Genomic DNA, 23,017 nt, shown 5'->3' on the forward strand with positions numbered 1-23,017 from the left:
CGGGATTTGCCACTCCTCCTCAGCCACCTTTACCCCCCTGACGCCTCGCAAGTGGGCTCATTTTCGTCTTCTGCGCATAAGAAAGGAAGTAGCGGTGACGTCAGAACGCCGAGCCCTGATTGGCTGATCGCGACCCCCCCCCCCCCCCCCCCCCTCCCCCCTAATTTGAGCGTCGTCTGCTCCTTTGCAACGTCGTCTGCTCCTTTGAAACGTCGTCTGCTCGCAACGTCGTCTTCGTCGGTCTTGCCTTTCCTGCGACTTTCGGAAGTCGAGCGAGCTCGACTTCGCCTTTCAGAGAGGGCAGACGAAATAACTCGAGCGGTACGTTGTTTTTTGTCTAACAACTAGCAGACGCGTATCAAGGAGGGAAGTCAAAGGACTCACTGGCGAGGTGTCCCGAGGCGCCGAGGTCACTCGCCGTGGCCGAGGACACTAACCACCCTCACTCTCCCTCGGCGCCGAGGCGCCGAGGGAGAGTGAGGGTGGTTAGTGTCCGCAAGTTCCCTCCCAAATACTTTTTCCCTCCTTTTGTGTGCGGCGAGACCCCTCACTCTTTAACGGCGTCGGCGGGTTGGCGTAGTTAACGTCGTCTGCTTTACGTCTGCTAGTCAAAGCGATGGCTGCTTTACCTTTCCTGCGTCTGTCGGAGATTCACCGCTTTTTTACCGGTGAGAGTCACCGTTGCCTCTGAAAACAAGGAGATGATAAGAGGAAGAGATTCACCTCTTAATCTAAAATTGAGGTCAGCGATCAAAGTATAAGACGGGAAGGGTACACCTGGGTCGCGCGGGCATATTCCATTCAGCACGCCAGCCGGTCGTGGGCAGACGGTCGCGGAGTCGGAGTGCCTGCTAGGCCTATCTGCCGTGCTCGCTTGGTCGTTGTCGGTGAAATCGTGGCCGTTGGAGCTTTTCCCGGGTGTTTGTGGATCCAGTGTTCTTGTTCGTCGTGGTCTGTTTAAGTACTTTTTACTTTTTTCTTGCTGCTTGAAGTCGGGACGCGTAAAAAGCGCACGTAGAAAAAAAAAAAAAAAAAAGTCCGTTGGTCGTCGCCACCGCGACGCTGTCGGCCATGTTTATTTCATCGTAAAGGCACGACCACATTGGCGTCGCGGAGGCCTGCGGCGCGGCGGTCGGCGCTGCCGTTTGCCGACCCAAACCAGTTTTCGGCTTCAACGGCGCGACGTACGCCGCCGCAGAGTCAACCGCTCCGTGCGCGGTTCAGAGACGGGAGCCGCACGCCGCAGAAGAGAGGAGCCAATGGGAAGTGGCGTAGATAGTGACGTCGCGATGCCATGGCAACGCTCAAGCCGGTTCTCGGCGCGTCTTTCACGTTTCGAAGGACGTGTTTCGCGTCGTCTGCTCTTCCTATTTTCTCCGGATGCCTTCCCCAACGGAGCGGTTCCTTGAAACTGTGCGACTGTTTCCCTTTTTATATGACAAGACGCGGCCACACTACCTAGATAAGGACGCTAAGAACAACCGCTGGGAAATTATAGGAGAGGAATTTGGAATTACAAGTGAGTTTCTCCGTAGCACTTGTTGCATGTCGTCTGTGTTGTGACGGATGTCGTGTTGATTTGGTGACACTTTCGAAAGTAGCCTTCATCTCTGGCGCGCCGCCGGGGCAGCAAAGCCCCGGCGGCGCGCCAGACCTGTCCTGTCCTTCGGTGTTTCGGTAGAACCAACTCGGCCGGACCCAAAACCTGCGCCTCCTTCTTTTCAGAGCGCGGCGACGTCGCAAGATCAACGAGCAGGCTAGGATAATCACATTCGCGCTAATCACCAGGTCATTATGGACTCCTACCATGTAGGCAGCGAGTGCGGAACGGAAGAATGTAACGAAGAGCAGACGACGAAAGAGCGGGAAATCCGACTGGAGGCGCGATCGCGGGAACCGGTGCTGTCACGTGACTCCTGCAAAACGGAGGCCAATGTGGACTCCTCGCGTTGGGACGCCGGACGGCGGTGCCGCCCGGTGGCGCCGTTCACGCTAGTGTGGTCGGGCCTTAAAGGGGTACTCCGGCCATTTTTCGAGCTACCTTAGGTGATGGCACTATCGGAACGTCGGTGATCTGCCCTTTCTAAAATGGTATTTGGTGTCTTAGAGCTCATCTTTGTTAATTAGAAAAAAGCAAATTAAGACGATACCAGAAGTAGGTTTTTGACTTCCGGTTGTTAGGTTTCGTTTTCTCGGGCGGCCGACGCGTGACGTCAGTGGAAGGCAGGGCGGGCGGGTTGAGCGCATTCTGTTCACTGGTTAGCACGTGCGGCGGTGCCGACTTCGATGGATTACTCCGATGACAGTAGCAGGGAGTCGGATCAAGTAATCGACGATTCCGATGTTGACCTCAGCGATTCTCCATTCGCGTTCGACCCGCTGGCGTTGCCTGCTAACGGCAATGCCGACGCAGGCTGGGCCCGGCAGCCCGCGGACAGGCACGAAGACTGGTAAGAACCTGTTTCATAGTATCATTCAATTGCAGTTTGCTTTGTACTCATCTTCTATTCGTGTAATAGGTGTTCCTGCGGTGAATGCCGACCCGTACAACCTGACACCGCACTCGAAGATGAAGATCTTTGCTGCGCGGAGGTGGCCGCAGTGAACCCGCTGCGCGGAAACAGCTGCATCACACGGCACGAATTGTTCCCACTGTTGTGCCTCCGCAGGGACTTGTTGGAAATTCATGCCCGCCACGTGCGGTTCTACACACCGACATACCTGGAGCACAGCGACGGCAACAGGTAAGGCCAGCCTTTTCGCTCACTTCTGCAGATTTAGCCTGAGAAATTTACGAGTGCGCGCTCCACTTTTGGACATTTCGGATGGGTCCCCGATCCACTCGAGGCCCCGTTTCAAATCTAAGAGCACACGCTTGTAACCTTCACAGCCCGGATGGGGTCTAGGCTCGAGCACATCTTTCTTCTATTTCACTTAAAGTGCGAGCGAAGCATAAACTACAAGAGCATGTGCTTGCACTGCGCAAACCCGCGCACCTGCGATTCTGCACACGCGCTAGCGGTGTCGTGTGCGCGATGTGGTAGAAAACAAAAGAGAATCAGGGACAATAAATGATACTCTTGGATAAGCAAGTTAAACAAGAAATTTTAAAAGAGTAGATATGCATTTTTTCTTTCTTTTTTTCAGAATACTTCGCTATACGGCGTGCCGGCTCTTCGTGTGGTGGGTGTGGGGCTTCCTGGGTCAAGGAAATCGCCGGAAGCTGCCAGCCTGCGTGCTCAGGCGAATCCGGAAAGCCTTCCCATCACGGAGCTACGTCATGTTTTCATGGACATAGGTAAGTTAAGCACAACACTCAGTTCATACAATCACATTTATTATCCAAGCATGCACTATATAACAATAAGTCCTCAGATCACAATTTTGAAAACTGGAGAACAACTATATTTCAGAGCTGAATATTGTGAATTTTGCAAGCAAAATTTGGGGTTATCTCACAAAAGAAATTCGATCGTTCTTACGTTATTTATGTACCCTAAAGAACCTCGGCATTACATAGGAGGGAAAGTAATACATGGCTTGCATTGGGCATCGCATCAGCCGCCGTTGTTCTGCACCATGCTCCTGTGCCCATACTTTCTGCAGCATACATTTGGCACAATTGAATTTGTTCTTTTCAGCAAGGCTTGCCAGGAAGAACAAATTCGATAATACGAAATGTATGCTGCAGAAGGTGCGGGCACAAGAACACGGTACGGAGCAGTGGCGGCTGGTATGGTGCCATATGACGTCACGTGCAAGGCATGGATACACACAGTAAGTCTTTGTGAACAGAACCAAGAAACATACAAGAGTAAAAATAATGAATTTACAAAACACAAGCAACTAAAAGCAAATCATGTAAATAAAGACACAGTGGAATCAGTTCAATCAATGCAGAAAATTTTTCAACCTATTGAGGCTGGAACATGTTAAGAGCCGAAACAAAAGGACAAGTGATCACTGAGGGGGGTAACTTCTCCGGGTAAGCTGCTTCAATCCAAAATGGCAGAGATAAAGTGCATCGGTTATATAGGTGATGTGTGGTTGGGCCTAGCTGGCCGTCTCTTGTTTTTCTATAATGCTCTTAGGTAATTCTCATATTTTGGCGCTTATACTTGCGGGGCACAGAGGCATGGTGGCATGGAAAAGGTGTGCACGAAGCTACGTATGGAGGGGGGGGGGGGGGGGGGGGGGGCTTGACACTGAGATTGAAGAGACAGCACTGCAGTGAACGCCAAAACACACAGAAGAATCCACATAAGACACCGATTCCTGTATTGGAACGTCCAGAGACACCCGGCACACAATCCATCTAGGCTTTGCAAAACCAGTACACAAGCACACCTAAGGTTGCTATATATTGAAAGGTAGCGCCAACCATTGTCTGAAATAGGGAAAATAAATTCCTCCTCGGCCATGCCCTTTCCCTCTAGAAATTTCTTTCCCCGTGCTTCAATTGGATGGGGAGCCACACTTGACCGTTCCTTTCAATGATCCCACTCGATTCTGTCATCTGCTCTGAATTGGCGCCATTTTCGTGCGAGGTATGGAGGTGGTTCTGTTGCTGACAGCCCGGTCTAGGCTTTTTTTTTTTTATTTTTTATGTCCCACGACCTAGGAGGCAGCGCGATGCCATCTTGCGGCACTATGAATTGTATGAACAGCGTTGCAAAGAAAGAGGAGCTCTTTAGCATCCCAACGGCAAAAGAAAATCTTCAGCGGAAAAGACACTGACTTTACCAAACCAGTCGGGAAAGTTTCGACTTCTTCTTGGAGAGATGAGTGTATTTGGTGGGTAGTTAAATTCATGAGGCATGTAAATATCAGACTGCATATTACTCCATGCGCACATGCAGTTGCAGGTAGTATTCAATGATTACAAAAACAGTATGAAGTAAACCAAGCTGCTGGTTAACAGAACGATCCATAATGTTTAAAATTACCGAAAAGTCCTGGGTTCGCACGTGTCGTGCTGTCTTTTATTTTAGTAGTGCGGATTCTTGGGCGAGTTGCTACTGAAGCTTAAAAAACGTAATAGCACTTCAAAACAGAAACAAAAGTAGGAATGAGACGACACAATACGCTAGCGCATTGTGTCGTCTCGTTCCTACTCTTGCCTCTGTCTTCAGGCGCTATTATGTTCTTAGTCTTTTATTTGCCTAACTCAAGTGATGCTGAGTCTGCAAATGTACTTTGTTCAAGATACTATAGGGGGTATTCACTGGATACCATATTTGAGGGCACTGTTTAAAGCACATGCTCAGAACGAGCTCACATTAATGGGCTGGTAAGACCAACAATTTTGATAGTATGGAATGCACCTCGCCCAAGAACTGTGGAATTACGCTGTCAGCATACGCTCGGCAGTCGCACACACAGCTATGGCTTCCAGTGAATACTCCCTATACTCCATCTTATGAGTTGCGAGCAGCAGTGGCAAAAACAGTTGAGAGTGTGGTTTTCAGATTTTCTCTCCTCTCATAAGCACTCGCGAAAGGAAAGCAAATCTGAAAGCTACAAGTGTCCACACCTATGTTTTTGCTGAACACAACTTGTGACATGAAGTATAAAAAGTTTTAGTAGGAGCCTACGCTAATGATTGTGGGCCTTGTAAGCGCATGCTCAATCCATAGACAAAGCGATGGCATGATCTCCTGCTAGCAATGCAGTCCTTGCCTATGATCCAGTAAACTATTTACACACAGGAAGAGGTGCCTTCTCATGTGCCTGCTCTCAGCACTAGCTGCAATAAATGGTTAAACGCAATATATATTTGCAGTGCATGTCAATCTCACAAAATACATTCACATTTTTTATCTTTTAAATTGTCTGTGTTCAGCAAAACTGAAGAAAGCTTGTTTTCACACCCGAGCGACTCCAACTCTGCTCACATTATTATATTTGCCAATCGAGACATCTTCTCCTGCTTCAGAACTCCAATAAAGGTGCGCAAATGCTAGTTTCCCCACGTTAAAAAACAAAACTGTTTTCATATTTGAAAAAAAAAAAAATTTTTTTCGCATGCAATAGCAAAGAAGTACGGCCTGCCACATAGGCAAGCACCTTGTATGCCTTGCACGAAAATGGCGGCGGGGGGGGGGGGGGGGGGACATGGCGCAGAAGGAGGGTGTGGAGGATCGCTCTCGATTGGAGGAAGGGAAACCTGGAGAGGGGAAGGTGCGCTACCTTTCAGTAAATAGAACCCTAGGCAAACCTGCCTAGTTGTATTAGATGCCTGTAACACAGAAGGTTGAGGGTATGTCAAATGCCTCGGGCAAAATCTGCAGCTGCCGTTGAAACGAAGCCTCTTATTAAAATTGGCATACCACAAGAAATGATGTCTGACAACAGATATGCGTTCATCTCCAACAAGATTAGAAATTCTTACAAGTCAAACAGAGTGCAAGCTGTGACAGCAGCAGTATACCATCCTGTGACAAATGGGCAAGTAGAAACCCATGTTGCAGAACTCAAGAGGTCACCCACCAAAACAGAACAGGTAGCGTACAGCGTCGTCTGGCCCATTTCCTTTTTCAGCAACATTCCAGGAGTCGCAACAGCGAAGGCAATGTTCAGCCGAAAACTACCCTGCCCCCTTGAGTTGCTGAGGCCGAAGACCGGAATAGATGTCAAGGAAAATCAAGACAAGCTCAGTGCAGCACGACGCTTCTTCAGAGGGGAGAAAGTACTTCGCCGACAATTCCCGACGAAGCTGGATTCTGCGTCGTATTGGTCTATGTTGTTGGCTCATCGATGACAGCAGCAAGGTACGACATCATTTGGACTACATCCAGAAGACAACACAGGCAAAAGAGAGTTCTGCTCCATCAGCCAAGTAGGCTGTGACACAGATGACATTTGTAAACCAGATGCTTCACATGATATTGCTGAAACTGCGTCATGTGCAGCATCCCAGTCGCCCAAGTTCCAGACAACTAAACGCCAACGGTCAGGCATCCCCCTGTAAGGACTTCCTCCTGGGTGGAAGGATTGATATGTTGCAATAGAAAAGCTACCATCGTCAGGAACCGCACAAACAGCGATGAGCACCAGAGCTTGTGCAAGTGTGCGACACACGTAAACACTCCGGCAAGGGACTTTGAACTGAACGGACGGTGGGCCTAGTTGGCAGTCTCTTATTAATGCTCTTGGGTAATTAAAGTAACTATGACTTCTCGAACGTAACAATAAATTGGATGATCTACGGTGGGCCAGCCATAGCAAAGACTCTCTAAATAAATGGTAGGCAAGCAAAACACCTTCTAGTGCAAAGAGGTAACAGGTTAAACCGATGTTTCAGGTCGGTTACACTGGTAATGTGAGGAGTCACGAGCTATGAATCTAGAGGCTTTGTTTTGAAGAGATTCAATATTACCTGCCAGATATGCTGGGAGAAATTCAAACGTACGAAAGGAAAGTTGGCAACTGGTTGACTACAGAGGAAACTTTCATAAACAAAATCGGAAATGCTGATGGGAATCCTGTTCAGATTGACGTAGAAAACATACCACTCTGCAAATGCTCTCTTCGTGATTCACCCAATGACTTCAAAGGCAGTTTTGACATGTATGCAACCTAAAATAGAAGGAAACGACCCAAGGACGAGGAAACAAAGACACGCTGCGGCAGGACCACTCAAACAGCAATGAGGAGAGCGATGTAAAGTTATACGACAAATCCAGTGGCCACGGCAACTCGAAGTGGGCACCCTAGGGTGCAGACACAACAAACCGCCACACTATGTATCGTGAAAGGACACCCAGAGTGTTTGACTTCCAAGTGCTGATGCAAGTCGCCGTACAAACTGGACTATGTGAGGCTTTGCGATGGGTGTCCTAGGTTCTTCAAACAACCCAGACACCACAGCATAGCCAACTAAGGGAGGCTTCAAGCACTACAGATAGAATGACCACGGCAAGCTCCCTGCTTGTGCCCACCTACAATCCACCGTCGAATGCCCAGCCCCTACAGTGAAAATATGGCTGAACAAGATGACCACTTAGCTGTAGCCTACGGATGGAGTAACTAGCAAACAACCTGTTTCACTCTCAAAAAACTTCACGGCATGTCCAAAGCATGGTAAGACAGATTGGCCACTGTTCAACGAACCTGGGACAAATAAAAGGCAAAAATGAAGAAGGCCTTCCCATCGGTATCAGGTTTCCAGCAGAATGAGTGCGCAATGAGAAGAAAAAGTAAGAATTACATACTTAAACGATCCATTGAGCCCTCACAAACTGTAAACTACCCACAGAACTGGTGGTCCACGGCTGCACCATTTGGCCCAAAAATGTTAGATGTCTCAACCAGAACAAAGAAACAACCAGTTCTGCATGCACTACGTTAATCACAGAAAAAGTATGGTGGCATCTTGTACTACCAGAGCATGCAATGGCCCAGCGCGCAACTGCAGCGATGAAGACGCGCTGCAGTTGCGTGTTCGGCCATTAGAGTGGTCGGAAAATACTCTATGCCATGCACACCGGTGTTCCTGCTGACTGCGATTAAGGTAGTAAGCACACATACAGAATCATGCAGGTTTCTCAAGTTTAGAAGCGTGATCTATGCCTTGCGATGGCGTCCTCCAGCTGTGGTTTCACGCCACACTTGCTGCTGAGAGTGTCATGGGACTGCCGGTAAGCAGCCCTCTCGGCAATGGCGTAGGTGGGCCACCGAACCAAGCACCCCAGCACAGCGTCAATCAGCTTCTGCACATAGTCTACGAAACAAAAGTAGTGTGAAAAACCATTATAAATTGTACATTGCTGTTTCCCATGCATTGATTTTCTCCTATCTAAAGTAGCAGCTGAAATGTCTTAGTATGACCTCTTTTCATTGCTTAAAACACAACTTTTGTATTTAATACTTGCACTCATGATCACAACTTTATGAATATTACAAAGTGCTTAAAACTCAGATCCTCACCATATGTGACTGCTTCTTTGGCAGGCACAACAGTCCATCGCCTGTCCGCCTTGGAGCACTTCTGATGGAACCTTGGATTTCCATCTTCGTCGATCAAGACGTCCCTGTCCGCATTATGGTTGAAGTGCAGGGCCGCGATGTAGGTGCTGCAGTTAAAATGTGAACATATCTGAATGGCTGTTTTCAAAATAATGACATAAATATTTTGCACTTGCAGTTACATTGTCTAGTTCTATTTTTCTTACCGTGATAGCATTCCCTCAAAGAGGAACTTGCTCGACTTCGGGGCAAAGTGGATCAGGACTGCATGAAAAGACTCTAGTCCAAACGTCTGCTCCTTTGGCGACAGGAATGGGATGTCCCTCAGGAGGTGCGGTGCCATCAGGATAGCTTCCAGCTTCTTGAATGTCTCAGTGCCTGGGCAAGTTTAAAAGCAGAACTTTGTTATGGAAGCCATCAATTATTATAATAACATTGGTAATCCAGTGTTAGGTAAGAGATATTTCATGTAGAATACAAAGTAACTTACAGCTAATGCACTTCATATAAAGTAGTAACTACAATAAGAAGAGTGCTCCTTAAGTAATATTAATTAAAAGTATTGGACGGTGGTCCCCAAACCAGTTGCAGTCACGTCTCGTTGATATGAACAGCCTCTTTTCTCCAAAAACGCTGTTTATAAAGTGACTCATTCAGAATAACAAGACAAAAAATGCATGTATTTACCTGGTTCGTCACCAAAAGCTGTTTATATTTTGGGTATTATTTACATAAACAGAGTCAATATTAATTGGACATGACTGTGTGCTGAATGCATGAACTGCGCCTTATTTCAATGGAGCCCTGCCCAACTAAAACCGAACCAACAGCTCCATGACTCAGCACAATGGGACAGGCTGAGCAGGGGAGGCCACTTGTTGAGGTTGATTACTGCAATTTTACTGGCTTTAGTATCAGCACATCTCTCCACTCCCTCACTCACCTGGCCATAGGTAACTGCCAAAAACTGTCAGCTAGTGGATGGCTCATTCAGTAATCATTTAATCTTTTTCTGGGGTTGTGCAAGTCGCAGAACATCTGTCTGGAAAAGCACCGCAGAACATCTGACTGGAAAAGCAAACAGGTTGTTTGCTAGCTGCTGCTGGGAAAAGTATTTCCCAGCAGCAGCTATCATCACTCTTGTTATTGAGTGAGTACCTTCCCCCATTTGAGCTGGTTCAATAAGTGGCTGGTTAGGCTTTCACCAGGACAACCATCTCACGAGATCAAACACCAGTAATTAGGATGACTGCCGAATTCCTGGAAAAATTGCAAGCAGACGCGATACATCGGAGCTCGGGCCACCATACCAGCGTGAATGGAGTGATTCAGTCAACATGACCGGCAATAGACCATATGCGAAACTGCTTGGTGGTCTGGCACCACTGTGCATGCGGCCATCTTGGTAACATCAAGTATCTTCAGTTTCGGTTTCTCAGCATTTCCAGAACATGGGCGATTGGCCACTAGGTGTGAATCAGAAACTTTTTTGTTTTCTGACTTCCGATCATCCAACGTGGACAACAAACTAGGCTGTCATGCCTTTCATCTCTTCACTTCACTTTATTACCTTAAAGACCTCCCCACGAGGGGTACTACATCTCCGAGAGCACTTTTAAGTCTTTTTTTGATGCAAATACCAATGAAGTTGTTCTGTTTCCGGGTAGACTGCTCCATGCCAATACATGCGACTCAAGGTTAGCTTTTTTTTTATTTGTTACTGGCGAAAGGTTTTTTTCTTTTTTTTCTTTTGTAAAGCTTTGTGTTTTTTTTTAAGAAAACCGTGCCCTAAACAATATTTTTCAGGCATTGCAAAGAGCTCAAATTGGTTTCAGATAGCATTGACCTCAAGCACGTGCGGTTGACGGATGTTGCACTATTAATCAAGATTTGTTTAACCCTGGCAGAATAACTGCACTAACTTTCTCAAAACTACTTTGCACTAAACAAAAATTTTACCTCAACTACAATATCCCACCCCCCTCAGAAAAAGAAAAAGTGATTGTAAAATGAAGGTGGCACCGTCCACGTGGCTTCATTCGACGTCCGCAATGCAAGTTTTCACGACCGCCGACATAGAAGTTATAGCCACTGCGATGACACTAAGTTGAACATGGCGTTCAACCAAAAAGACAGCAAAATCCCATCTCTGTGAGTGTTGAGCAAACAGATACGTCGTCCGTGTCTGTTGTGTTTTCTATTCTACATGAGCGTGCTTTAAATATTCAAGAATATTATATCAACAAACTCTCCTAGCTGTTTAGTTTTAGAGGTGTTTTACAAACCTCGTGTGCCGACGCCAGATCAAGTGTATAGAAATCGCTGCAATGAAATTGTTTCCTGGCTTTCTAAAGTAATTAAATTTTTTTTAAAGTATATGACATTAAAATGTGGGCTCTGTGGTGCTTTTAGCTTTTGTTGTTCACTGTTGACCATACGCATCTTCAATTATGATTAGTGGCGTGAAGTATTAAAACTGTCATCCTCTTGCTTCGCTTAACAGCCTTGGTCTCGTCCGCATACATTGAGCTGCTTGCACACCAAGAAAAACGCAAACCGACACTACAACGTGAAAAAAAAAGGTTCAGAAAGAAATTTGGTACAAGTTCGTGAAAAGATTAGGGCCCAGTTGTCAATGGCTTAATGTGCGACAACGTTACTAAAACACTCAGTTGGGAAACTCGCCGTCGAAACCTGGGCCGCTGGCGTCCACCGAGACCGAGCTAAATGCGACAACAGCGCCACTCTTTATCATTTGTCTGTACTGTGGTCACCTTGAGCTCTTAGAATGCCTGTTTTTGCGTAAAAACAAACGAAAAAGACTCGTTTTGTATGAAATTTATTGGAGTTTAGTACCAAAAGAGGGGCGCGTGATGTTTTTATCATCTTTAGTTCGCAAGGTTTTGCGGAACAATTAATATTGTTTTTATAAAACCATGCCTCAGCGGGCCTTTCAGGTAGCGCGTCCCGACCTAGGTGCATTTTAACTTCAGTACTTCAACGCGGCGCGTCCGCCGGGGAGACGGGGTTTACCCCTGCCCAAGCCAAAAATAGAAGTCACGTGCAGTTTCTCGAGTGGCCGCTGCGGGAGAAATGGTTTTTAGCTCGGTGCTCGGAGACAGATTTGGGCCATATTTTTAGGGCTGTCTCTATTGGAGTTTCCCAACTGAGTGTTTTAGTAACGTTGATGTGCGATAACATCCACATGTTTCTTCGCGTTTTCACCGATTGTTTTTGTCAAAAGCTGCATCTCAAGTAACAAATAAAAATAAGAAAAAATTGGGAACCCTGTTCATGTTCACGGTATGCACAAATCGAAGGTTTATCGCTGCATCCGCAGCAGAACGCAGCAACGAGTTGGCATTGCATCTCTCGCACGAAGCGTGGTCACTTGTTTACATGGGGTCTTTGCCGGTCGGGTCACTGGTTTCGTTTTCTCGCCACTACCAAATTTTTTGTCCTTTGACTCGCATCACCCGACCGAACACAAACGGTCCGTTGTAAGAACCTTTTTATCACGTTGTGATGCAGTGTGCTCTAACAAGCAGCTACAGTTGCAAGAGGTAGAAAATGTGGTTGGTGCGTTAGAGCGGCGCCATTATCCGAGGACGTTTATTAACAATACGCAGAGGCGAATGCAGAGGGGAAGGGGGAGTGAGTCACGAGTGCGGGCAACGTCTATTGTATCTATTCCCTATGTCCAGGGCGTGTCAGATGCTGTTCGGAGAGCTTTGCGCCCGCTGGGCGTACAAACTGTTTTTAAACCACATTATACCTTAGCGAATGTGTTCCCGAAACCGAAGGACCGCACCTCTGCAGACGGTCAGAGTGGGGTCGTATACAAAGTGCAGTGCGGGGATTGTGACGCAACCTACATCGGCGAAACGGGCAGAAAGAGGGCAACGAGATTAAAAGAACACAAAAGGGACGTTGCCAAGGCCACCCATGCCACGCGGTCCAAGACGGAACTTGTCGAACACTGCTGGACGACAGGACACAGTTTCGACCTGGACAATGCGACGACGCTGGCCCGAGAACAAAGGTGGGGGCAAAGAAAATTCGTCGAGTCCTGGTTCATTCGCCGTGACTCATCGGTGTGCAACACCAACCGTGGCCCCCTGCCGGACGTTTACGGGGACGTGTGTGATAGGTAGACTGGTCGACCTCACCTCATTTGTGTCAGTGTATACTGAAGATGCCACCTGCATAGGTGGCAAAACGTCTGTACCTTTTGTTATTAATTTGTTATGTTAAGTCGGAGTAAACCTTTTCAATCATGAATTCACCCGGCTTTTGGAACATTTTTGCATCTACCAAGATGGCGGACGTGGTTCTCGGCACGCTACTGATGGCGCTCTAGATTTCGCATATGGTCTATTTGCAGATAGCAGCAGCACAGCTAGCCTTTGAATTTTTTCTAATTTGTCTATCTTCTTAGGACTCCATACCACATTCGCATACTCCAAAATAGGACATATCACTGTTTTGTAAGCAGTTAACTCTGCGTCTCTAGTAGCGTTATTTAGCTTCCATTGTATGAAGCATAGACCCCGATATGCCCAAGATATGCTTTACAAAGTACTTCAAGGACTCTCCAAACAACTGGGTAAAACTTGCCTTCCTCGAGCCAGAGACGATCAGAGATCTTGCCGTGTTCACAGGCTGGGTGTAGGGGATCAGGGTGCTCATGGACATTGATCATGTGCCTGATCAAGGACACCCACTTGGCCAGGACGAGCTTGCCGTCCCCATCACTCGTGCGAGCACACCAGTGGAGGTGCCGGATGATGGTTTTGATCCACTTCAGAAGTACACTGTGCTTCGTTCCTCGGGCCACAGCGACGATCTTCTTGTTAACACCTAAAAACCAGTGTATTTAACTTATAAGAACATGTTATCGAGTGCACAATGGCAAAACCACAGTTCTTGGAAGCTCTGGTTTAGAAACTTTTGCTATGCTCTCAGAGAGCTTTGGCTGGGAAGAACTGAAGCACGACAAACATGGTATGGTTTATTGATGTTGCTGTCGTTGGTTGCAAGATTTTTGGTGCAAGATCATTATTGGCCATACTCTGCCAAACTAAATACATTAAAGGGTGTAAGTAAGAGTGCACTATGACAGTAAACAGGTATATAGCTAGAGTTCTGCATTTTATGATAAATGAGATTTTCTGATAGATCCGATCGGTGTCTGAGTGGTCTAGCGCACACCAGCTCAGGGCACGTGGAGCGAAAGCTCGCGCTGCAGAACCCAGGTATCCTGGGTTCAATCCCCGCTCCTGCCCATTTCGATCTGGATGAGCATCATACCGGCGTGCGGTCGTGTATCACTACTGCGTGGTGCACGTTAAAGACCCCAGGCTAGCCAATGTACTGCACTGGCTAAATTGCTCATAAACTGACAGACAAGTCGCACGTTGAGGCTGTTTAACTTTAGGCTGTAGAAACATACAACAGAAAAACACAGGGAGGCAAAAGTATTGAGGATTCGGATACACCCGAAAACTCGAAATTTGGAGGCTACCAGTTGTAAAAATTTGAATGGTATATATGTTTTGCTTGAATTGCGAGATATTGAATGCTTCGCACAAAAACAGGGTATCCTTCTTACGACAAAAGTCGAACATGTCTGGCCTGGCCAGCTACTCAGCATCTGGTCTTACAGTTGGACAAGTATCTTTCCTAGACATGCAAATATCTTGTAGTGGCCTCCATTTGCTGCAGACAGTCTTTATGCACCTATTTGCACATTCCCTTGTCGCATCCATGTTGACAGGGGTGTAAACTTCAAGTAGGCTTTCCCAGTAACAGCATGTGGTGACCAGATGCAAGCTATCTGCTGGTTAAGCTAAGAAATATCTGTCCCTTTCAAGACTAAAGTAAAGTAATTGTGTTGTGTGTATACCAGAAGTTGATCAGCCCCAAGGGGCATCTGGTGTCTCAGCTGTAGATGAACTGCTAGCCTGGGGTCTTTAACGTGCACCACGCAGTAGTGATACACGACCGCATGCCGGTACGATGCTTATCCGGATCGAAACGGGCAGGGCTGGGGATCGAACCCAGGATCCCTGGGTTCTGCAGCGCGAGCTTTCGCTCCACGTGGTCAGATTTGGTGCGCGTTAGCCCACTCAGCCACCGATCCCCCTTTTCAAGAATCGTTGCAGCGTTTATTGCTTCTAAGTTTTTCTGGGTGCAAGTTAGCGCAAAGAATGGAAAACTTGCCCTTCCCATCACGGAGTACTGGAATTCTAATTGGCACATACTGCTGCAGATACATTGGCTTGAGACAAGTGAGAGGATTTAAATATGTGCATGCATTTATTTCCAAAGACATTTATTATCATCATAGACGGCTCAGCTCTTATTGTGTTGTCTATGCAATTTTTATTCTAATGAATCTACTAACTGCAGTCCCCTACCTCCGCCAAATGATTTATAAACCAAAAAACTCCCAATTTTTGCAGGCAACAAACGAAATCTTTGAATATCTGAATTTAAAGGGCAGCTCAGGTCCATCTTTTTTTAATTTGGGATTACGACTGTTCTTAGCTAAGGCAGCATCCCTGAATTGCAAGGTATTGTGCGTAGTTTTGTAAATATCACAGCTCGAAGTTTGGTTTCGGGCGTCTATAAAAAACCTGAAACTACCTGCCAGAGGGATGGCAACACTGATCATCAGACGTACAGCCACGACTCAACATCACCGTGGTGCTGCGGCACGCAGTACAACGTGCAGAATCAACTGCAGCTCCAGTGTGACGCGATGTCACAAGGGTGCTGTGCCAGTGCTCCTTGACAAAGAGCTAACCTGCTTGCCGCCCAGTAAAGGGCAGCTGGTCTCATCTTTAAAATTGGTTTTAGTGGAGTATGCAACTTCACTTTGGCGCAATATTTCGGCTGTGATCATATTTCGTGCCACTAAAACTAAGCGATACCAAGTCATTTATTTTGATTCGTTTTCGACCAGAGTTACTTTTTAAGATAAAGAGTACTCTGAAGAACACTCGGATTTCGCTCAAAATTGAACTTAAAAAATGCCGCACCCTAGCTGTAGTTTCTGTAAAATGCCTATATCTTCAAGAAAAACTACAAGATGTTCACAAATGATACGAGAGGCTGATCCCTTCGGGAGAGGACGGAGTGGAATAGAATAGTCACCAACATTATCGAAATGTTCTGCTGTTTTCTACTTTTGCTACGCCTGATGTCTAAAAATCACATAATCATAGCTGCAGATTGCCCACTGCTACAGTTGCTGGAGTGAGGAAGCTCCCACAGTAGTTTATGTGTGCACAGCTGGGGGCATCCATCGATGGGTCAGAGAAATTCCTAGATGGGATACTGATGAAGTTTCCGGACCCAAACTATCAAAAGACTGTTATGTAATTAACATTGTCTCCGAAACACCATCTACCTTTGTATGTAAATTGTTTGTACTGAACATGTGCCAATATTTCTTACACTCACACACTCAGCCCTCCCAAGCCACCATATGAAAGAATGAGGTACCACTTTGTAATTAGCTTATTTTTTAATGAAATTATCTACTAAACTTAAGAACTAGTGCAAAGTCTGGCCACTATAACCATAAACAGAAAACGAAAATTTCATATTGCATCGTGCATACAGACGTAGGAGTTACCGGAAAATACCGGCAGAGCACCCACTCATTTTTCACTGAAAACTGAATCAATCTAGACATGGGCACTTGTCCGGTCAAATTATTTGCAGAATTCCTAAGTTTGAAACATGTTAAGAGTGGATGCTTGAAGTGGGCACTTGAACGGTATCTTACAGTACAATGTTTCTCAGTCAGTTTAGACAGCAACAAAAATTCTCCCTGCGTAATTTTGCAACCTTTTCTGGCAACAGACACCACTAATCAGTTAGGCGTGTCAATTAAGCCCATGGCTATGAAGCAATCACGGTTGCTCAGAGAATTGAACTGATGAATGAGGGTTATTCTTTCCACTATAATAAAAAGTCGGTGACTTTGGAGTGTTGAATTATGAATCAATGAGTAAGTTCTTGGGAGAGCCAGGAACGACAAAGCTTAGAATCAAAAAAAGAAAAAACAGCAGCATTTCTAAGCCAGGAATTACAGACAGCATCACCAGCCATCTGTCAGCAGCTGACAATGACTGCAGAACAAGCATAGTACCTTTGGCAACATGCCACACATCGAAATGATGTCTGATGTCAGGATGGTTCCTCCTCAGGGCAGCCTTGCCCTCGGAGTGCCGGTCGGTTACCAGCGTGTCGACCGACATGTCTTGGGCACGGAGGTAGTTCAGACACCGCTCCATCCCCTCAGTCTCCATCCTGTTGCTTGAAAAAACCTCGGTGGACTGCAAAATATTTTCAACGTGCAAGAGATCAACTTTGATCTCACTGCCACAAAATGGGCAGACGTAAGAGACAATTTGACAGTTGTCGTGCACCCTATTTGCACTGATATGTCACTGTGTCCTGAAGAGCCCTCAAGTTTTCCAAATTAATTCTCAGTTCTTTGCCGGGTAAATCACCGTTCTCAGCTGTAGTTTCTCTGCGACTTCAACACTAAAACATTCCAGTTAGTTTTTTAAGTTGGTCACAAGATGCCAAGTCCACAAGACAATGTAGCAGTACTTATAGCGTAATGCCTTACTTTCACAAGCTCAGTGTGCAGGACACGGTTGGTGGACGCCTCCAGCAACGTGTATGAGCCGAAGTCTGCGGAGTGGCCTGGCGTATCAGCCCTCCCGTCTCCAGCAAGGCACAACCGCTTTCCTCGAAGACCATCGAGGAGCGTTGCTTGCTCGGAGTGCCAGACCTACGATAAATGAGAATGTACAGGTGAAACCCCATCTGCTATTGCAAAAATTTAAAATTGCCACACCTCAGTGACTGCAGGCAGCAGGTAGCAGCGCTGGAATGCGAAGTACTGCGTCTTCTGCAACGACTGCATGCCCATAAAAGAAAACAGTCGCAACACCTTGGTCGGGCTGCTTCCTGAGAACAGGATTGCAGAGCACACTGAAATGTTCCCCATTGGCTTCCTGTTCAAAACAGGCTGGCTGCGCCAGGTTCGAGAGTGTGATAGGGGACATGTCACTTCAGCCCGAACCATCGTGCCCACAAAGTCCAGCTTCACTTTGCATTCTGGTGCACCACAGACCAGGCACCTGTCGAGCAGCTCCCTCAGGCACGAATCGAAGACGAGGAACTTCGGCTCGTAAATCTGCTCTGGCTTCGGTGGCGGACGTGGTGCACTGGTCCTGGAATAAGATGCAAACAAAACGTGATAAAGATATGTGCTGTATCCAAGGGGCTTCTTAGTTGCATTTTGAGATTATGTGCATGCTTTGACTATTTTGGGTCAGAACTTGATTAAATAAAGCAGATATGATGTATTAACTCTGAGTATTCCACACATTGAAGAGCTTCTAAAAAGACAGCTTCTTTTGCTGTCCTTCTACCTCATTACTGCCGTTTTTAACCTGTAAATTGACAAGTATTTTTACTCGGAAAGAATACAGAAGATTAAGGTGACAATTCTGCATCTAATCATCAAGGTAGGCAAACTTGTTTACAATTTAATAAATTTATTACCAACATTTAGATAATTTAAATAACATTTAAGTACACCGCAGACAAACTAAGAGCGGAATAACGCAGCACAACAAGCGAGGGGGCAGGCAGTGAAATCCACCATCGTTGTCAAGTCTCCGAATACACGACGAGCAGAACGAGCAGTGGCGCTACGTGCTGGAAGACAGAAAAAAGCCTTTTGAAAGTGTGGGGCACAAGCAGATCGCAATTCAAAGCGTCCCAGGCGGCAAGAGGATGAGGCCCTTCAACAACCTGAGGCGGAACGGAAACAATACGTCGCAGCCGGCATGCTTCCACATTCACAACTTGCGTTGAATGGTGTGCTGTGTGGGCCGACTCCTATTTTATGATTGTGAGCAACAACATGGAAACATTGCCACAAAGATCTCCAAATGATAACAAACATTAGAGGGACACTGACACTCCCCAAAAACATTTTTTTATATTTTTTGCCAGGCGATTTATTCTGGTGTCACAAGTCTACCCAATCAATATTTTGCTACAGTGCCACATATATTTTTAATAAAGTCAGAAAACACAACTGCTCAAGACCACAACTGGACTGGGGAGCAAGAAGAAATATAAAGAGGAGAGAGTTGCCGTAAGTCATGTGGCTGTGCAACTATTATTATTTTTTTTTTTCAATCAACATATTTAAAAATTTTTAGAAGTTACAAAAAATGGGTATCATACTTTTTTTTTCTAGTTTTAATATTGAGTGTGTGTGCCTTCGATGACCCACGACTTTAATTATCTTTGGTGGTTGTGTCTAAACCACAGACAACGGCACGTGATTGCGGATAAGAGAGTGAACGCGACTCAAACCGGCCAGTTCTCGATCAATGGTTTTCGGGCTCAATAATCAGTTCTGCAATTCATTTTTAATGTACCACCTCTAGCCTGTGCGCCACATCACTGCCTTGATTCCAGTTAGGAAAAAAATAAACTGGCTCACTCATCATCAGACTCGTCCATGTCCCACTCCTCCGGGCAGAATGGTGGATCTTTGCTGAATTGCCTGCATGTACAAAATTTTTTTTTGTGTATCTAAGCATGATAAGGTTGTAGTAACATACTCGTTAAATGGTTATGCATATCACAAATAAACTGCATCCCAAATGAAAAATAAAAAAAAAATTCTGCTGGTACAAGTTGCAATTTAACTTGCACAACTTCAGAATCTCTAGTGAACACAGAATACTCATTGGTCTCAGAATTTTCGGCAGCAGCCTCTAGCAGATCTCATTGCAAACTAAGCATAGGCCAACCAGTTGAAGGTTGTGTTCATGCTGTTTGTGGTTGTTGATATCTTTTGTCACCTTCAAGCAATATGGTGCCATGCTTTTAGATTTCAGTTAGTGAGAGTGACTACCATTGATGAGGAACACAAATAAAAAATACTACGACACTTTATAGACTAGTATACTCACATGTCATGCCCTTCATCGAGTGCACAGTCTGCCTCATCCACGTGATCCCTGCAAATGCATTGAAGGAACTAAAGGTTTCTGCATATTTGATGAAATATATAAATGTCTGTCTAAAGCTGCAGGGAGCCTCCCAAATTGGAGCACTATAATGCAGATACCACCAGTGGGGCATGGAGGCAGTACTATGGGAATGAAACAACAGGCAGGTGTTCAACATGGTGTGAACACTTGCATCACTGAAATAGCTGCCTCTGTGTAAGAAATGTCACACTTGTTCTTTCCTCTTAGTGCCTGGGGAGCACACTTCACTAAACAATGAAGACATGCAAGTCAGACTGATGTATTGTCGGGTGTTCCTAGCACTGTATTTTGTGGTGTTTTCACTGCAAACAGGTGACTATGTGCCCTGCACATGACTGCACCATTTCTGAGGGTCGTGTGACACTCGCATGACATTGTATTGTATCTGATGGCTTGTAGCGACCGCTGTGGACAATCGTGAGGTGAAACAAAGTATGGCCATTTCTCTCCAATTTCAAAGGTTTTCCGAATACCCCGCATGCACCTTTTGCATCCCAAAAGCAGTGTCCGATGATTAAACCTGATGGGGACGGCACCCAGGAATGAAAGCATCCCATGCCCCATGCCAAATGCTAAAGCCGTGTCTCAGAGGGACACTGCTTTGAAAATTAAGCATATCATATATATCGAACACCTTAATAATATCCCCATCCCACCATGCCAGACATATTCTTAGAAAGCTGATGTACTTAAAATGGTTGAGGTCCTGGTATACAGTGCAATCCACTTATAATGATACCTCTAGCCACCTCTAGCCTGTGCACTACCTCTTGCCTGTGCACCACATGCATCACATGCAGCACATGCACCACATACTCATCCAAGTGCTTCCAAGGGTCATCAGTAAAGTGACATGCAGGTGGTGCCTGTGAGGGTGGCCCTTGAGCGGCTCCAGTGCTGTTGGTCTGGGTGCCCACATTGCAGATTGATGGCTCTGTTTGAGTACCTAAAAAGCAGTGCATTTTAACATGTTTCAGGTAAATGTGTGGTTTGCATCACAATACAAGAGCTGCTTCTAAGAATAACAAGCGGGTTTAGGTTTTATCACTGTACAAAAAAGCATGTAAGAGTATAAGGGGGGATCGGTGGCCGAGTGGTCTAGCGCACACCAGCTCAAAGCATGTGGAGCGAAAGCTCGCGCTGCAGAACCCAGGGATCCTGGGTTCGAGCCCCATCCCCATCCCCCCCCCCCCCCCCCCCCCCCCCCCGTTTCGATCTGGATGAGCATCGTACTGGCGTGCGGTTGTGTATCACTACTGTATGATGCACGTTAAAGGGGTGCTACAACGAAATTTCGGCGCTTATTTTTTGGTCTATAAATGTTCAAAGGAGCAGTATCACATCGAACACACCGATATGTTGTTAAAAAAGTCACGAAAAGGAATTTTAAAACAAATTAAACGACTAGCAAAGAGCACCTGGTGGATGTCACTAACGCCTCGTTTGTAATGCCCATCTAGGAACCTTGACAGCTAGTGACGGTGAGTGTCTCGCCTCCGGCCACGGCGAGAGAAGAGGTGAAGGAGGAACTCCCCTCTTCCTGAGAATCCCTTTTGTGCGTCCCAGACGTCGCTATTGCCCCTCTACAAGATTATAGAAGATTAACCCGTCACTCAAAATTCTTACAAAAGCAGCTGCTTCGGTGGCTGGAACGACTAGGCCATCCTCGACGTCAGCTTCGCGGTAGCTTTGCTCGTCCCGAGACGACCTACGTCACGAATGCGTTGGATGTCACGTGCTCTAAGCTGGGCCTTCCCTGAGCGCTTGCCAGAATGGGCCGTTTATAACAACAAATAGAGCCACCGGGCTCAAAATACAAACGTGCGATTGTCATTTACTGATATTGTGGATGATATTCAACCTATTTTTGAGCACGACGGATATATTTCAAATTTCGTTGAAGTATCCCAGGCTAGCGGTTGTACCGCACTGGGTAAATTGCTCATCTACAGCTGGGAGACTCGTCGCCCGTTGAGGCAGACCAAGTTCTAGGCTGTATAAACATACACACAACCCAATTACAGTAAAACCTCGTTATAACAAAATGGGATATAACAAACTAATGGTTATAACAAAGCAATCATAATTCCCCTTGCTTGAGTAATTGGAAGAAATGGACATTGGCTATAACAAACTAATGGTTATAACGAAATAATTACAATTGCTCCTCTTCTTTATAACGAGGTTTTACTGTATTATTTAGAGTATAAACTATGACAGTTGCAAGATGGCATAAAAACTGCCCACAACGTCCACTTTTGTCTGTCAATCCCACATTCACAACCGTGGCGACTGGAACAGTGGCACAGCAATCAATTATATGATAGCTTGGCAAGCAGCATGCAAAGAACAGATACGATAGCTTGTAGTGGTATCCCAAACGTTCCCAAATGCCAGCTGCTGCGCGAATTTAGGTATGCTAGCCAAGAAACGCTCCGAGCATGTGAATCCACCTAAAGATGCAAAACTGCAGGGCGAAAGTATCTGTCTGGCCCTGTCCTTTCTGGGCACTGTGCATTAAAGTGTAATTTACTGTTAAACAGTTCATTTCTCTTATAATTTATGTTGGCATATCATTATAAAGCACACATATTCCCAGATTGGTAGACCCCATTTGATTAATAAACACTACAAGGCAGTTCTTTCTTGATAACTTAATGTTAAAGAATTTATTATGCCCATAGAAACCTGTTGGCCTGGCAGACTCAACGTCCTATTTCGTGGATGAAAGGGTCATCGACACACGTTTTATACTTGATGTTCAAAGACGGTTCATAGACACAGCTGCGCTTCGTCAACAAAACATGATCACATTGTTGTCTCGTTTATCGCTGCGCAATAAACATGGTTGTTTATCCCACGGAAAACAAAACAAAATTACAAGTGAGAGTTAGTTGACAGCTTCTCGCAATAGCGTAGTGCATCAGCAAGCACAATACCGAGCGTTT

The 23,017-nt window shown here is 46.0% G+C and overlaps 1 protein-coding gene across 1 annotated transcript; it reads right to left on the reverse strand.

The window, feature by feature from the left end:
* Window positions 1–8,552: 8,552 nt before the first annotated feature.
* LOC120846925 lies at window positions 8,553–18,564 on the reverse strand. Its single transcript, XM_042286970.1, has 10 exons — window positions 18,559–18,564; window positions 18,426–18,446; window positions 18,074–18,224; window positions 17,846–17,958; window positions 17,615–17,779; window positions 17,129–17,315; window positions 13,585–13,827; window positions 9,174–9,345; window positions 8,929–9,074; window positions 8,553–8,722 (listed from the first exon to the last, which is right to left on the reverse strand). The coding sequence occupies exons 1-10, from the start codon at window positions 18,562–18,564 to the stop codon at window positions 8,553–8,555; spliced, it is 1,374 nt and encodes a 457-aa protein (XP_042142904.1).
* Window positions 18,565–23,017: the final 4,453 nt, after the last annotated feature.

This window comes from Ixodes scapularis, unplaced genomic scaffold, assembly GCF_016920785.2.
Source record: "Ixodes scapularis isolate PalLabHiFi unplaced genomic scaffold, ASM1692078v2 PGA_scaffold8__174_contigs__length_109621045, whole genome shotgun sequence".
In the NCBI taxonomy this organism is placed as follows: Eukaryota; Metazoa; Arthropoda; class Arachnida; order Ixodida; family Ixodidae; genus Ixodes; species Ixodes scapularis.

What these genes read in the sequence shown, in the direction of transcription:
- LOC120846925 (XM_042286970.1), bottom strand. An exon ending in TTAAAAACGGCAGTAATGAG is followed by an intron (nt 18,225 to 18,425) that starts GTAGAAGGACAG and finishes ATCTTATTCCAG; the next exon opens with GACCAGTGCACCACGTCCGC. An exon ending in CAAAGAAGCAGTCACATATG is followed by an intron (nt 8,723 to 8,928) that starts GTGAGGATCTGA and finishes TTTGTTTCGTAG; the next exon opens with ACTATGTGCAGAAGCTGATT.